This window comes from Salvelinus alpinus, chromosome 6 (assembly GCF_045679555.1).
Source record: "Salvelinus alpinus chromosome 6, SLU_Salpinus.1, whole genome shotgun sequence".
Lineage (NCBI taxonomy): Eukaryota > Metazoa > Chordata > Actinopteri > Salmoniformes > Salmonidae > Salvelinus > Salvelinus alpinus.
In genome coordinates this window covers 42544473-42559909 of record NC_092091.1, presented here as the reverse complement: position 1 = coordinate 42559909, position 15437 = coordinate 42544473, and the positions used below count along the sequence as shown (strand labels likewise).

The 15437-nt window shown below is 45.7% G+C and overlaps 1 protein-coding gene across 9 annotated transcripts in view; it reads left to right on the top strand.

Moving 5' to 3' along the window:
• LOC139578721 (auxilin-like) overlaps positions 1–14450 on the top strand; it is a 71250-nt gene extending 56800 nt beyond the window's left edge. For 6 of the 9 annotated variants that reach the window (XM_071406693.1, XM_071406696.1, XM_071406694.1 and 3 more), the window contains 8 exons: positions 3982–4386; positions 7152–7307; positions 7705–7803; positions 8037–8174; positions 8330–8674; positions 8896–9044; positions 9407–9583; positions 12266–14450. In XM_071406693.1, the coding sequence (XP_071262794.1) occupies positions 3982–4386; positions 7152–7307; positions 7705–7803; positions 8037–8174; positions 8330–8674; positions 8896–9044; positions 9407–9583; positions 12266–12367 (1571 nt within the window). In that variant the 3' untranslated portion in view covers positions 12368–14450. The remainder of the gene's footprint in view (positions 1–3981; positions 4387–7151; positions 7308–7704; positions 7804–8036; positions 8175–8329; positions 8675–8895; positions 9045–9406; positions 9584–12265) is intronic. The other 3 variants (XM_071406692.1, XM_071406698.1, XM_071406690.1) reach the window with 2 other exon arrangements.
• Positions 14451–15437: the final 987 nt, after the last annotated feature.

Sequence of the window (15437 nt, the reverse complement as noted above, 5' to 3'; positions counted from 1 at the left end):
AGAAGGGTGTTTTCCCAGGTGCACTGTTTAGAAGGGTGTTTTCCCAGGTGCCCTGTTTAGAAGGGTGTTTTCCCAGGTGCACTGTTTAGAAGGGTGTTTTCCCAGGTGCACTGTTTAGAAGGGTGTTTTCCCAGGTGCACTGTTTAGAAGGGTGTTTCCCAGGTGCACTGTTTAGAATGGTGTTTTCCCAGGTGCACTGTTTTAGAAGGGTGTTTTCCCAGGTGCACTGTTTAGAAGGGTGTTTTCCCAGGTGCACTGTTTAGAAGGGTGTTTTCCCAGGTGCACTGTTTTAGAATGGTGTTTTCCCAGGTGCACTGTTTAGAATGGTGTTTTCCCAGGTGCACTGTTTTAGAAGGGTGTTTTCCCAGGTGCACTGTTTTAGAAGGGTGTTTTCCCAGGTGCACTGTTTAGAATGGTGTTTTCCCAGGTGCACTGTTTAGAATGGTGTTTTCCCAGGTGCACTGTTTTAGAATGGTGTTTTCCCAGGTGCACTGTTTAGAATGGTGTTTTCCCAGGTGCACTGTTTTAGAAGGGTGTTTTCCCAGGTGCACTGTTTAGAAGGGTGTTTTCCCAGGTGCACTGTTTAGAATGGTGTTTTCCCAGGTGCACTGTTTAGAAGGGTGTTTTCCCAGGTGCACAGTTTATAATGGTGTTTTCCCAGGTGCACTGTTTAGAATGGTGTTTTCCCAGGTGCACTGTTTAGAATGGTGTTTTCCCAGGTGCACTGTTTTAGAAGGGTGTTTTCCCAGGTGCACTGTTTAGAAGGGTGTTTTCCCAGGTGCACTGTTTTAGAAGGGTGTTTTCCCAGGTGCACTGTTTTAGAAGGGTGTTTTCCCAGGTGCACTGTTTAGAAGGGTGTTTTCCCAGGTGCACTGTTTAGAAGGGTGTTTTCCCAGGTGCACTGTTTAGAAGGGTGTTTTCCCATGTGCACTGTTTAGAAGGGTGTTTCCCAGGTGCACTGTTTAGAAGGGTGTTTTCCCAGGTGCACTGTTTAGAAGGGTGTTTTCCCAGGTGCACTGTTTAGAAGGGTGTTTTCCCAGGTTCACTGTTTAGAAGGGTGTTTTCCCAGGTGCACTGTTTAGAAGGGTGTTTCCCAGGTGCACTGTTTAGAAGGGTGTTTTCCCAGGTGCACTGTTTAGAAGGGTGTTTTCCCAGGTGCACTGTTTAGAAGGGTGTTTTCCCAGGTGCACTGTTTAGAAGGGTGTTTTCCCAGGTGCACTGTTTAGAAGGGTGTTTTCCCAGGTGCACTGTTTAGAAGGGTGTTTTCCCAGGTGCACTGTTTAGAAGGGTGTTTTCCCAGGTGCACTGTTTAGAAGGGTGTTTCCCAGGTGCACTGTTTAGAATGGTGTTTTCCCAGGTGCACTGTTTTAGAAGGGTGTTTTCCCAGGTGCACTGTTTAGAAGGGTGTTTTCCCAGGTGCACTGTTTAGAAGGGTGTTTTCCCAGTTGCACTGTTTTAGAATGGTGTTTTCCCAGGTGCACTGTTTAGAATGGTGTTTTCCCAGGTGCACTGTTTTAGAAGGGTGTTTTCCCAGGTCACTGTTTAGAAGGGTGTTTTCCCAGGTGCACAGTTTAGAATGGTGTTTTCCCAGGTGCACTGTTTTAGAAGGGTGTTTTCCCAGGTGCACAGTTTAGAATGGTGTTTTCCCAGGTGCACTGTTTAGAAGGGTGTTTTCCCAGGTGCACTGTTTAGAAGGGTGTTTTCCCAGGTGCACTGTTTAGAAGGGTGTTTTCCCAGGTGCACTGTTTAGAAGGGTGTTTTCCCAGGTGCACAGTTTAGAAGGGTGTTTTCCCAGGTGCACTGTTTTAGAAGGGTGTTTTCCCAGGTGCACTGTTTAGAAGGGTGTTTTCCCAGGTGCACTGTTTAGAAGGGTGTTTTCCCAGGTGCACTGTTTAGAAGGGTGTTTTCCCAGGTGCACTGTTTAGAAGGGTGTTTCCCAGGTGCACTGTTTAGAATGGTGTTTTCCCAGGTGCACTGTTTTAGAAGGGTGTTTTCCCAGGTGCACAGTTTAGAATGGTGTTTTCCCAGGTGCACTGTTTAGAAGGGTGTTTTCCCAGGTGCACTGTTTAGAAGGGTGTTTTCCCAGGTGCACTGTTTAGAAGGGTGTTTTCCCAGGTGCACAGTTTAGAAGGGTGTTTTCCCAGGTGCACTGTTTTAGAAGGGTGTTTTCCCAGGTGCACTGTTTAGAAGGGTGTTTTCCCAGGTGCACTGTTTTAGAAGGGTGTTTTCCCAGGTGCACTGTTTAGAAGGGTGTTTTCCCAGGTGCACTGTTTAGAAGGGTATTTTCCCAGGTGCACTGTTTAGAAGGGTGTTTTCCCAGGTGCACTGTTTAGAAGGGTGTTTGCCCATGTGCACTGTTTAGAAGGGTGTTTCCCAGGTGCACTGTTTAGAAGGGTGTTTTCCCAGGTGCACTGTTTAGAAGGGTGTTTTCCCAGGTGCACTGTTTAGAAGGGTGTTTTCCCAGGTTCACTGTTTAGAAGGGTGTTTTCCCAGGTGCACTGTTTAGAAGGGTGTTTCCCAGGTGCACTGTTTAGAAGGGTGTTTTCCCAGGTGCACTGTTTAGAAGGGTGTTTTCCCAGGTGCACTGTTTAGAAGGGTGTTTTCCCAGGTGCACTGTTTAGAAGGGTGTTTTCCCAGGTGCACTGTTTAGAAGGGTGTTTTCCCAGGTGCACTGTTTAGAAGGGTGTTTTCCCAGGTGCACTGTTTAGAAGGGTGTTTCCCAGGTGCACTGTTTAGAAGGGTGTTTTCCCAGGTGCACTGTTTTAGAAGGGTGTTTTCCCAGGTGCACTGTTTAGAAGGGTGTTTTCCCAGGTGCACTGTTTAGAAGGGAGTTTTCCCAGGTGCACTGTTTTAGAATGGTGTTTTCCCAGGTGCACTGTTTTAGAATGGTGTTTTCCCAGGTGCACTGTTTAGAATGGTGTTTTCCCAGGTGCACTGTTTTAGAAGGGTGTTTTCCCAGGTCACTGTTTAGAAGGGTGTTTTCCCAGGTGCACTGTTTTAGAAGGGTGTTTTCCCTTGAATTATATTTTGGAAAATGTTTTATTGGTTGCTTCATTACAGGAGTTGCATGTTCTGTTAAGATGAATTACCACAATTTAAATGTGATTTCTGTCATTCTGAGCACCGTGGGTGGACGCTCTAATGGGTTATGCACCCAATGCATATGGATCCGGCAAATTTCTCAAATGGGCGGTAAATTAGAATCTTCCCGGTCAAGTTGTCAAAAGGAAACCCTGACACGCACGCATGCAACATACAGCATACACATACAACAGGACACAGATGAACACGGCATTGATACAAGCGCTGACACAGAGGTACACACACTGTATGCTCCAAGACACACACATGCCCAGATGCACCGAGGTACACACGCAAATGGAAACTATGCACAGTGATACAGATAGCTAAACATAGACAGACACTCATATGGCCACCGCTAACTGAGAGCTGCGGTTGACATTCTGTCTTAACCTAACATTGGTTTCATTCTCTCCTTCCAAGATGAGATGGAGGGACTGGACTTGGAGGGTAAGGTCTGGAGTAGAGGAGACCACAAAACACTCTTATTAAAAAAGGTGTTATCTAGAACCTAAAAGGGTTCTTCAGCTGTCCCCATAGGATAACCCTTTGAAAACCCCTTTTTGGTTCCAGGTATAACCCTTTTGAGTTCAATGTAGAACCCTTTCCAGAGAGGAAAGAGATACTAACTATTGTAGAGATACTAGCTATTGTAGTTAAAGGAAATCAGCTCCTTGTTAGAGGCAATATCCCCTGGGCGATGTTAGATTAGCTTTGTCACTCTGCTGTGGTGGCTAGCAATATGCATACCTATAGCAAAGTTATATTTCCTGTTCTCCTGTAGAATACTTTGTGGGAAGCAAACCCATGTATTAAAGGAAGACCACGTTTTCCTGATGTGACCTACCTCTTATCTCTCTCCTCTCCCCCTCCCCTCTCTCCGTCCTCTGACCCGTGTAGAGCCGAGCCGGTCCCACAGTGGTTCAGATGGTCGCCCTCACGGGGAGGACAGTGAGCCGTCTGATGATGAAATGCTGTCCCTGTCCAGCCAGCAGAGCAACGCTAGCGGAGAGAGACACGGAGGGGCCCAGGCTGGCCCCAGGGGCCCCAAGAGACCAGAGCAGCCTCAGGCCCACGCCACTGCTCCTCCTCCCCCAGAAGAGATGGACCTCCTGGGCCTGGATGGGGCTGCTGTGAACCCCCCCTGCCCCAAACCCCAGCCCCCCACCACCAACACCACCACGGACCTCCTGGGGGATCTGTTTGGAGCCTCCCCCCAGCCCCCGCCTGGAAGTGGGCCCGCCTCGGCCCAGTCCACCCCCCAGAAAATAGCCCCTCCCTCCACCTCTCCTTGCCCCTCCCCAGGTGCGTAGTCAATGGATATTATAACATACAGTTTAAGTCGGAAGTTTACATACACTTAGGTTGGAGTCATTAAAACTCGTTTTTCAACCACTCCACACATTTCTTGTTAACAAACTATAGTTTTGGCAAGTCGGTTAGGACATCTACTTTGTGCATGACACAATTAATTTTTCCAACAATTGTTTATTTCACTTATAATTCACTGTATCACAATTCCTGTCGGTCAGAAGTTTACATACACTAACTTGACTGTGGCTTTAAACAGCTTGGAAAATTCCAGACAATTATGTCCTGGCTTTAGAAGCTTCTGATAGGCTAATTGACATAATTTGAGTCAATTGGACGTGTACCTGTGGATGTATTTCAAGGCCTACCTTCAAACTCAATACCTCTTTGCTTGACATCAAGGGGAAATCAAAAGAGATCAGCCAAGACCTCATAAAAAAAATTGTAGACCTCCACAAGTCTGGTTCATCACTGGGAGCAATTTCCAAACGCCTGAAGGTACCACGTTCATCTGTACAAACAATAGTACGCAAGTATAAACACCATGGGACCACGCAGCCGTCATCCCGCTCAGGAAGGAGACGCGTTCTGTCTCCTAGAGACAGAACGTACTTTGGTACGAAAAGTGCAAATCAATCCCAAAATAACATCAAAGGACCTTGTGAAGGTGCTGGAGGAAACGGGTACAAAAGTATCTCTCTCCACAGTTAAACAAGTCCTATATCGACATAACCTGAAAGGCCACTCAGCAAGGAAGAAGCCACTGCTCCAAAACAGCCATAAAAAAGCCAGACAACAGTTTGCAACTGCACATGGGGACAAAGATCGTACTTTTTGGAGAAATGTCATCTGGTCTGACAAAACAAAAATAGAACTTCTTGGCCATAATGACCATCATTATGTTTGGAGGAAAAAGGGGGATGCTTGCAAGCCGAAGAACACCATCCCAACCGTGAAGCACGGGGGCGGCAGCATCATGTTGTGGGGGTGCTTTGCTGCAGGAGGGACTGGTGCACTTCACAAAATAGATGGCATCATGAGGGAGGAAAATGATGTGGATATATTGAAGCAACATCTCAAGACATCAGTCAGGAAGTTGAAGCTTGGTCGCAAATGGGTCTTCCAAATAGACAATGACCCCAAGCATACTTCCAAAGTTGTGGCAAAATGGCTTAAGGACAACAAAGTCAAGTTATTGGAGTGGCCATCACAAAGCCCTGACCTCAATCCTACAGAAATTTGTGGACAGAACTGAAAAGGCGTGTGCGAGCAAAGATGCCTACAAACCTGACTCAGTTACACCAGCTCTGTCAGGAGGAATGGGCCAAAATTCACCCAACTTATTGTGGGAAGGTTGTGGAAGGCTAATAAATCATTCTCTCTACTATTATTCTGACATTTCACATTCTTAAAATAAAGTGATGATCCTAACTGACCTAAGACAGGGCATTTTTACTAGGATTAAATGTCAGCAATTGTGGAACTGAGTTTAAATGTATTTGGCTAAGGTGTATGTAAACTTCCGACTTCAACTGTACATAGTTGCTGATCAACTAAATTCAAATCAAATCAAATTGTATTTGTCACCTGCGCCGAATAAAACGGGTGTAGACCTTACCATGAAATGCTTACTTACAGGCCTTTAACCAACAATGCAGAATAAAATAAAATAAATGTATTAAGAAAATAATGAATATAAAATAAAGTAATAAAAAATGTAACACAACAAAATAATAATAACGAGGCTATATACAGGGGGTACAGGTACAGGTTAGGTTAGTTGAGGTACAGGTTAGTTGAGGTAATGTGTACATGTACTGTAGTTAGGGATAAAGTGACTATGCATAGGTAAATAGCAAGTAGCAGCAGTGCAAAAGTCTGTGTAGACATTTGATTAACTGCTTAGCAGTTTTATGGCTTGCGGGTAGATGCTGTTAAGGAGCTTTTTGGACCTAGACTTGGTGCTCCGGTACCACTTGCTGTGTGGTAGCAGAGATAGTCTATGACTAGGGTGGCTGACGTCTTTGACAATTTTTAGGGCCTTCCTCTGACACCGCCTGGTATAGAGGTCCTGGATGGCAGGAAGCTTGGCCGCAGTGATGTACTGGGCCGTACGCACTAACCTCTGTAGCACCTTACGGTCGGATGCCGAGCAGTTGCCATACTAAGTGGTGTTGCAACCAGTCAGGATGCTCTCGATGGTGCAGCTGTAGAACCTTTTGAGGATTTGAGGACCCATGCCAAATCTGTTCAGTCTCCTGAGGGGGAATAGGCGTTGTCATGCCCTCTTCACGACTGTCTTGTGTTTGGACCATAATAGTTCATGGGTGATGTGGACACCAAGGAACTTGAAGCTCTCGACCCATTCCACTAAAGCCCTGTCAATGTGAATGGGGGTATGCTCGGCCCTCCTTTTCCTGTGGTCCACACTCAGCTCTTTTGTCTTGCTCACATTGAGGGAGAGGTTGTTGTCTGACCTCCTCCCTATAGGCTGTCTCATCGTTGTCAGTGATCAGGCCTACCACCGCTGTGCCGTCGGCAAACTTAATGATGGTGTTGGAGTCGTGGGTGACCACGCAGTGAATTCAGGTTTATTTGTCTGTTCTTTATTTTATTTTCTTGCAGATGTGTACATAGTATGTGTATCTATCTGTATCCTATGCCTGACAGAAATAAGTGACTGTCCAAGATAAATAAAATGTATTGTATTGAATTGAATAGTAAAGTAATGGTTTATGCTTTTCTCTCTGCCCACCCAGCGTTCGACCCATTTGGGGCGGGTCCGATGCCCAAGCCCCAGGAGCTGATGGGTTCCTTCCGGGGTCCAGCAGGTAACCTTGGTAACCGGGGGCTGCCTGCCCCCCTCCTGCATGCAGCTCGCTCTCCGTCCCCCACTATGCAGAACACTGGCAAGGGTGATGGCATGACTACACTGCATCTGTAGAGGCACTATCTATCCACTAACGTTTCTCACTATCCACTTCTTTACACTGGTACTCTGTTGCTTTAGCCAAACTTTTGTGTTGGGGAATGTACTGCATATGCATGCACATAATGTGTGATGATCAATGGGAATTTAAGCTGCAGGTTTTGAGGGAGATGTGAATGGAATGGCTCTTGTATGGTTACAGTTATTGCTATTGGTATTGGTATGGTTCCACTCTTAGTTGGGTAGCCTAACGGCAATGGTAATAATGTGGTTATGATTTGTGGTATGGTTATATGTCTGTGTGTGATGGTAGCATGACCTCGTCTCCTTCCTCCGATTGTCTGTTAGGCGTGTCTGTCACTGATGTTTCTGTGCTCTGATAGGACGGAGCTCCCCAGTCCCGCCCACCACCCCTGTGGTCACCATTCAGCAGCCTCCCAACGCCATGGGAGGATGGGACTGGAACAAGTCTGCAGCTCCAGGTAAACTCTACTGATGTGCAACATCTGCAGAGGCACTAGTCTGAGAACATAGGCCACGAACAACAGAGAGCTATGGCATGCTATCTATCATCCAGCATATTGTGCCACCATAAGCAAGCAAGCATGTGTTAATAGTGCCCTCTACTGGTGCTCATGAGAATCACATTCATAGAACGGCAGTGCCTACTGTACTGTACAGTATTTCAACTGTGTTGTTGTGAATTCTGTGTTAGGAGGGGGGTTCAGTATGGGCAGTAAGTCAGCCAGTACCAGTCCTACCGGGTCAGTCCACAGCACCCCCACACACCAGGCCAAACCCAAGACCCTGGACCCCTTCGCTGATATTGGAAACCTGGGGGGCAGTCTGGGAGGTCAGTGAAGGCTTTCAATACTGTACTAACAGATGCTTTAAAATATGTCATGTCATGTTACGTTATGTTATGCTGGTTGTGTTATTACAGTTATGCTATAGATAGATAACTTCATTCTCTGTGTTGAACTTTCCTCCTTATACCTCGGTCTATAGGAGGCTCTGGCTTCTCCAGTAAGCCTACCACCCCTACAGGCACCACCCCTGCCTTCCCACCCACGGGCTCCCCCTCACGACCTCCTCCATCGCCCCAGCACGGTGGGGGCTGGCAGGGAAACACAGGCTTCCCATCCTGGCAGCCCGGTGTTGGAGGGCAGGCAGGGTGGCAGCCCCAGCCCCAACCCCAGGGTCAGGGTGGCCCGCCCTCCCAGGCCAAACCCAGCCCCAGCCACTCCATGCCGCACACCTCCCCCTCCAACAGACCCAACTACAACATCAGCTTCTCTGCCATGGGTGGAGGGGCTGCTCCCAATGCAGCCGGGAAACCACAGCCCAACATGGGTGAGTCAGTGGGAGACTGGTTGTAATCATACTGGGATGGATAGACTGTTGGGTTGTTTTTCCCCAAAAATAACACGTGTTGCTCTTGATTAATGGACAAATGTGCCACCTGAAACGGACCTGTACGCATGTGATTTGTGCTGGTAGTCATTCATCATAAGACTGCACATATACTGTTTTGTAAGATGAGATGAGAGAAGATGTTACGTTCTCCCTCCCAGGTACCAAGCCCAAAGTTGCAACGGCTAACTTCGATGACCTGCTGTCTGGCCAAGGCTTCGCTGGAGCCAAAAAGAAGGAAGGTCCCAGGACAATAGCAGAGATGAGAAAGGAGGAGATGGCTAAAGAGATGGACCCCGAGAAACTCAAGGTAGTCAGTGGCCAATTACTAGCCTTGGACCAAGAGTTGGAGAATTCCGTGAAGATACAGTAGGACTACAGGGGGGAAGGGAGTCAACTGTTGGTCCTCTGTAGCTCAGTTGGTAGAGCATGGCGCTTACAACGCCAGGATAGATGGTTTGATTCCCAGGACCACCCACATGTAAAATGTATGCACGCATCACTGTAAGTTGATTTACATAAAACTGTCTGCCAAATGGCATATATTATTAGAGCCTCTTTAGACAGCCAGAGAAAAACCAGCTGAAGATTTGGAAGAAGGCTTGTGAGATCTTTGTTGTATCGGTGGGACTCCTGTTTATCTGACCCTGGCTCTCCCCTCTCTACCCTCAGATTCTGGATTGGATCGAGGGCAAGGAGCGTAACATCCGGGCCTTGCTTTCCACCATGCACACGGTGCTCTGGGAGGGGGAGACCCGCTGGAAGCCTGTAGGCATGGCTGACCTGGTGACCCCAGAGCAGGTCAAGAAGGTTTACCGCAAAGCCGTGCTGGTGGTCCATCCAGACAAGGTGAGATGGAAGGGAGAGGTTTACATTACACACAGTGTAACACACACGTACGCAAGCAAGCACACACGTTTCCACGCTCACACCCACACCCACGCGCACACACATCAGGGTTTCCGTTAGGAAAATGTGGCTCCGGACATTTGACCGGCAACATTTTCATTTACCGGACCAATATGCATTGGGTGCGTAACCTGATTAGGGCGTCCACCCACAGTGCTCAGAATGACAGAAATCACATTTAGATTATGGTCATTTATCTTAACAGAACATGCAACTTGGGGAGACCTTCTCACCCGAATTGTCACATTGATGTGCACGTTGAAGATGTTAGAATAACTGTCCACATTTACTTTTTTCTCAGCCAACAAGACGAGTAACGAATAGCAAAATCACTAGCCTCTGCTGTTTGGGGTTTCTGCTATTCCCCATAGGAGAAAAGTTGACCTATTCTATTGGTCAGCTTGTCGAGAAATAAATAGCCTATTCCAAACGGACAGTTGTGGGACGATAGATCATTTTAAAAAAAACGTGTTTAAAGCTATGAGGCTGATGCAACAGATCAGAACCTTTAGCTTAAAATGTTGATAAACTAAACTGAGCAAAAAAAGAAATGTCCTCTCACTGTCAACTGTGTTTATTTTCAGCAAACTTAACATGTGTAAAATGTATATGAACATAACAACATTCAACAACTGAGACATAAAATGAACAAGTTCCAAAGACATGTGACATGGAATAATGTGTCCCTGAACAAAGGGGGGGTCAAAATCAAAAGTAACAGTCAGTATCTGGTGTGGCCACCAGCTGCATTAAGTACTGCAGTGCATCTTCTCCTCATGGACTGCACCAGATTTGCCAGTTCTTGCTGTGAGATGTTACCCCACTTTTCCACCAAGGCACCTGCAAGTTTCCCGGACATTTCTGGGGGAATGGCCCTAGCCCTCACCCTCCGATCCAACAGGTCCCAGACGTGCTCAATGGGATTGAGACCCGGGCTCTTCGCTGGCCATGGCAGAACCCTGACATTCCTGTCTTGCAGGAAATCACGTACAGAACGAGCAGTATGGCTGGTGGCATTGTCATGCTGGAGGGTCATGTCAGGATGAGTCTGCAGGAAGGGTACCACATGAGGGAGGAGGATGTCTTCCCTGTAACGCACAGCGTTGAGATTGCCTGCAATGACAACAAGCTCAGTCCGATGATGCTGTGCGTTACAGGGACCCTCCACCTCGATCCCGCTCCGGAGTACAAGCCTCGGTGTAACGCTCATTCCTTCGATGATAAACGCGAATCCGACCATCAGCCCTGGTGAGACAAAACCCCAACTCGTCAGTGAAGAGCACTTTTTGCCTGTCCTGTCTGGTCCAGCGACGGTGGGTTTGTGCCCATAGGCGATGTTGTTGCCGGTGATGTCTGGTGAGGACCTGCCTTACAACAGGCCTACAAGCCCTCTGTCCAGCCTCTCTCAGCCTATTGCGGACAGTCTGAGCACTGATGGAGGGATTGTGCGTTCCCTGGTGTAACTCGGGCCGTTGTTGTTTACATCCTGTACCTGTCCCACAGGTGTGATGTTCAGATGTACCGATCCTGTGCAGGTGTTACACGTGGTCTGCTACTGCGAGGACGATCAGCTGTCCGTCCTGTCTCCCTGTAGCACTGTCTTAAGCATCTCACAGTACGGACATTGCAATTTATTGCCCTGGCCACATCTGCAGTCCTCATGCCTCAGGCACGTTCACACAGATGAGCAGGGACCCTGGGCATCTTTCTTTTGGTGTTTTTCAGTCAGTAGAACGGCCTCTTTAGTGTCCTAAGTTTTCATAATTGTGACCTTAATTGCCTAACATCTGTAAGCTGTTAGTGTCTTAACGACCATTCCACAGGTGCATTTTTATTAATTCTTTATGGTTCATTTTATTTAACTAGGAAAGTCAGTTAAGAACAAATTCTTATTTACAATGACGGCCTAGGAACAGTGGGTTAACTGCCTTGTTCAGGGGCTCTAACCATTAGGCTAACCCAATGCTCTAACCATTAGGCTACCTGCCGCCACTTGAACAAGCATTGTAAACAGTGTTTAAACCCTTTACATTGAAGATCTGTGAAGTTATTTGGATTTTTACGAATTATCTTTGAAAGACAGGGCCCTGAAAAGGGGACGTTTCTTTTTTTGCTGAGTTTATTATTTCTTCACATTATAAGCTCAGCAATGCACACAAGGCGGTAGGCTACGCGCGAATGTTCGTTTCATAATGCAATTAGCGGAAAAACACAAAAGCGCACCAAAATTATACTTCATTGCATTCTATTTATTGCTTTGGTAAGCAGTAGGCATTTCGAATGAAATGTGGAGTGGAGCTTTATACTATGGTTACGTGATGATATCAGTACCTTCCAAATGATTCGGCAATCATCGTTTATTTGAAAAATATTCAGTCAACATTTCCATCAACATTTGTCGCAACAAAGAAAGGTTGACAAAAGAAATCCACCCCTGTTGAACGGATCCACTCCTGTTGAACAGATTTTTTCAATCTTTAGAACATTTCTTCTATAGCTGCCGTTTTCCATTACACATCGCAATACATTTTTTGGTGACATTGCTTTTGGCGGATAAACCTGGGTCAATAGGAAACTTGCCTACTGATTGATGTTTTTTTCCCCCATCTTCCCCTCTCCCAGGCCACGGGACAGCCCTATGAACAATATGCCAAGATGATTTTTATGGAGCTGAATGACGCCTGGTCAGAATTTGACAGCCAAGGACAAAAAGCACTCTACTGAGCTGATAGAAAAAGAGAGCGAGAAAGCGAGACTGAGTTCCTGCCCACCCACCCCTGACCCCTCCGTGAACAGTAATCAAGCTCCCACCAGATCTGTGACTCCCGCCTCCTTCTCTTCTCTTTACTGTCCCGTGGACTCCATAGAGACTTCAGTAGCCAGACTAACAGTGTAATAACCGTGTCAGAAAAAGATCTGCCTACCCACCTATCTTATGTATCTGGTGGCAGCACCGTCCAACAAGAACTGTTCAATGCTGTCCTACGTGTCCTAGTCCTGAACCAAGCAACGCAGAGTCATCCAGCTGTCTATGGAGACACATCACCAAATAGTGATACTGTCCACCTAATACACCGGACACGGGTGATAATGACATACCTGTAGTCACAGTGTGGTTAGTCACAGGTGCTGTGTAACAGCCAGGATATGACTGTATGAACTATAATCGCCAAGGAAGATGTTTAACAATGTTTAACTGTCAAATAACAACAAAAGAGACTCGGTGTTTCAAAAAAGCACAACTGGCTGGTTCTTGTGTTTACTTATCCTCCCGTCTTAGAAAGGTGCAGTACGTCTTTAGGTTAGTCTGGTGACTCGTTTGCAGCCTATAGTCACTCGAAAGGTACTCATTCTCATCTCTACAGTCACTGTCCGGTGTCTACAGTCTCGTAGGAACCAGGATGTAAAATATATCATAAAATAATTCCATATCACACTACTGTACTTATCTAAGAACCAACCTGCTGCTGCTAGTGTTTTATCAGGCTTATCAACACCATTAGTAGTGTATTTACTTTTAATGATGTTAACTTATTTACTTGTACTATCGGATGTTTGTGTCATACTGTGATGCTTATTTCTATTTTTGATCCCTCGCAAAGAAGAACTGGTGTTTTATTTTGGAGAATGTTTAGTAAAATACAGTAGGGTCCTTTCCTATCCCTCTGCTGTCTCTCTCGGAAGCCTCTGCTATTGAATCACGAGCGACATGACGTTTTAACCGAAGGGCACACGTCGCTGATGCCGTTTTGCAGATGGGTGTTTCAGAATATGGTATCTGATGTATGACAAATAACCCATCAAGCAATTTTATGTTCATGTGCATCTGCTTTAGTAAGAGCCCCCCCCCCTGTTTGTTTGAAGCATATGTTTTCTGCATGCACTGACTGGGACCACTAATTGAAGGACTTGGACTCTATCTTACTGCATATGGTGGCACATCATCTCATAATACATGCTCATGATACTGGCGTTTTGTTAGACTACTATCCAGACCCTAACATGGAGCCGTCTATCCCTCATCTGTGTATCAGCACGCCGAAAGGATTTCATGAAAACATACAATACCTGACATGTACAGCTACGTCTTAACATACTGAAAACTGCATATCAATGTTTCAGCCAGGCTTGTTCTCTCTGTCTGTGTGGACCATTTAGCTAAAACGAGAACAAGAGAGACACCGCACATCTATTTCATCTGATACAACCACTCACTTGGTTTTTTTTCTCCGCTTGCATACTGACATTGTCAAGTCTACTGGGTTCCATCCTTTGTGAAATGGCACCGCCTGGGTTGTGGACTAACGTGTGCACTGACTGACCACTGAGCAGTGCAGAACTAAAGAGACTGTCTGTCCGCTGTAGGCTCCGATGCGTTTTCTGGTGACTATACCAATGGCAGGAGTTGTGGCTGTGTAGTATGTATGTACACCGAGGTTGTGTGTGTGTTTGTGAGATAAGCCCTATACGCTCCCTCGCTGATTGAAACCTCTGTCTACCTGCAATCTTAAGGCAATGTTAAAATGCTAACCTCTATATATAGTGGATGTGTGTTGTTGAAACCGCCGTACGTACATGAGGATGTGATACGATTTGGATACAACTACTGTACGTGTTTGCTTGTCTGCTGTAAAAGCATTACTACTAAAAGTGTTCACTTCTGTTTCTGTGTTTCTCTTTGTGGGTTCTGTTTACCCTCACAGGATGTACATGGTGATGAAGTGATGAAGTGCAATGCACAAGTAAATAGAGAAGTAGAAAATGGAGTGAGAAACAACAAACAAATAAAATGTGTCTGTTTTCATTATTTTCCGACAAATGTATTCTGCAGCTACAGTGTTCACGGCCCCTTTCAAGGACTTTTGTGAGGCTCAATCTTTGTCAGGACTGTTATTATGCATGCATTATACATATATTGATATATCCATCTTAATTATATTTGTGAAAATGTACTTTTAAGATTTCAGTAGATTATTACAGTAATCACATCTGGAACCACATTTGAGTAATTCATGTTGACCACTAGAGGACAGTGGTAGGCCAATTTAGAGTTTCCTCCCTCTGCTTGTCCTGCCTTATGACTGATCAATGACGTGAATACATGTTTATGTGGAGGATGCTAGAAATGTATGGTATTGAGCTGCTATGGGCTCAGGCACATTGCATTTTATGTTCCTACTGTACCTCCTATCATGTCTCTCTGAATGGATAGGTGAGATTTCTGTGTGCTGTCAACCAAATCCAGACCCGTCCTCATCACTGTCCCAAAGGAAATAGGGTAACGCTTTACATTAAGTTGCCCCTATTACTATGTAACTACACAGTAATAACTGTAGTAACAACATAGTAGTTACATAGGTATTACTATGTAATTGCATGGTAATTGGGTTTAGCGCTATCAGATATTACATAATTGGGAAAAGGAATGTATAATTACACATCCACTTGCTGAAGGTTATTCCACATGTGCAATTGCTGATGTTAGTACACATTTTCTTGTTCCAGTATGTAGCTAATAATTTGTAATCACAAGTTTGAAAGTCACATGTGAATTATCATGTTAACGACTCAGACCTACAGGGTGCCACTACCATCAAATCTACAGGTAATACCAGGGATGATAAAAAGTCTAGGACCTAGAAACAACAACTGTAACAAGACACACCTGTCATTAACTATCAGTCATTTTCGAGTAGTTAAGTTCTATGTTATGACCTGGCTCAAAGGCTATACTGAATCAAGTGTAACGTAAGAACAATGCATTTACATAGGATATACTTGCAATTATCATGTA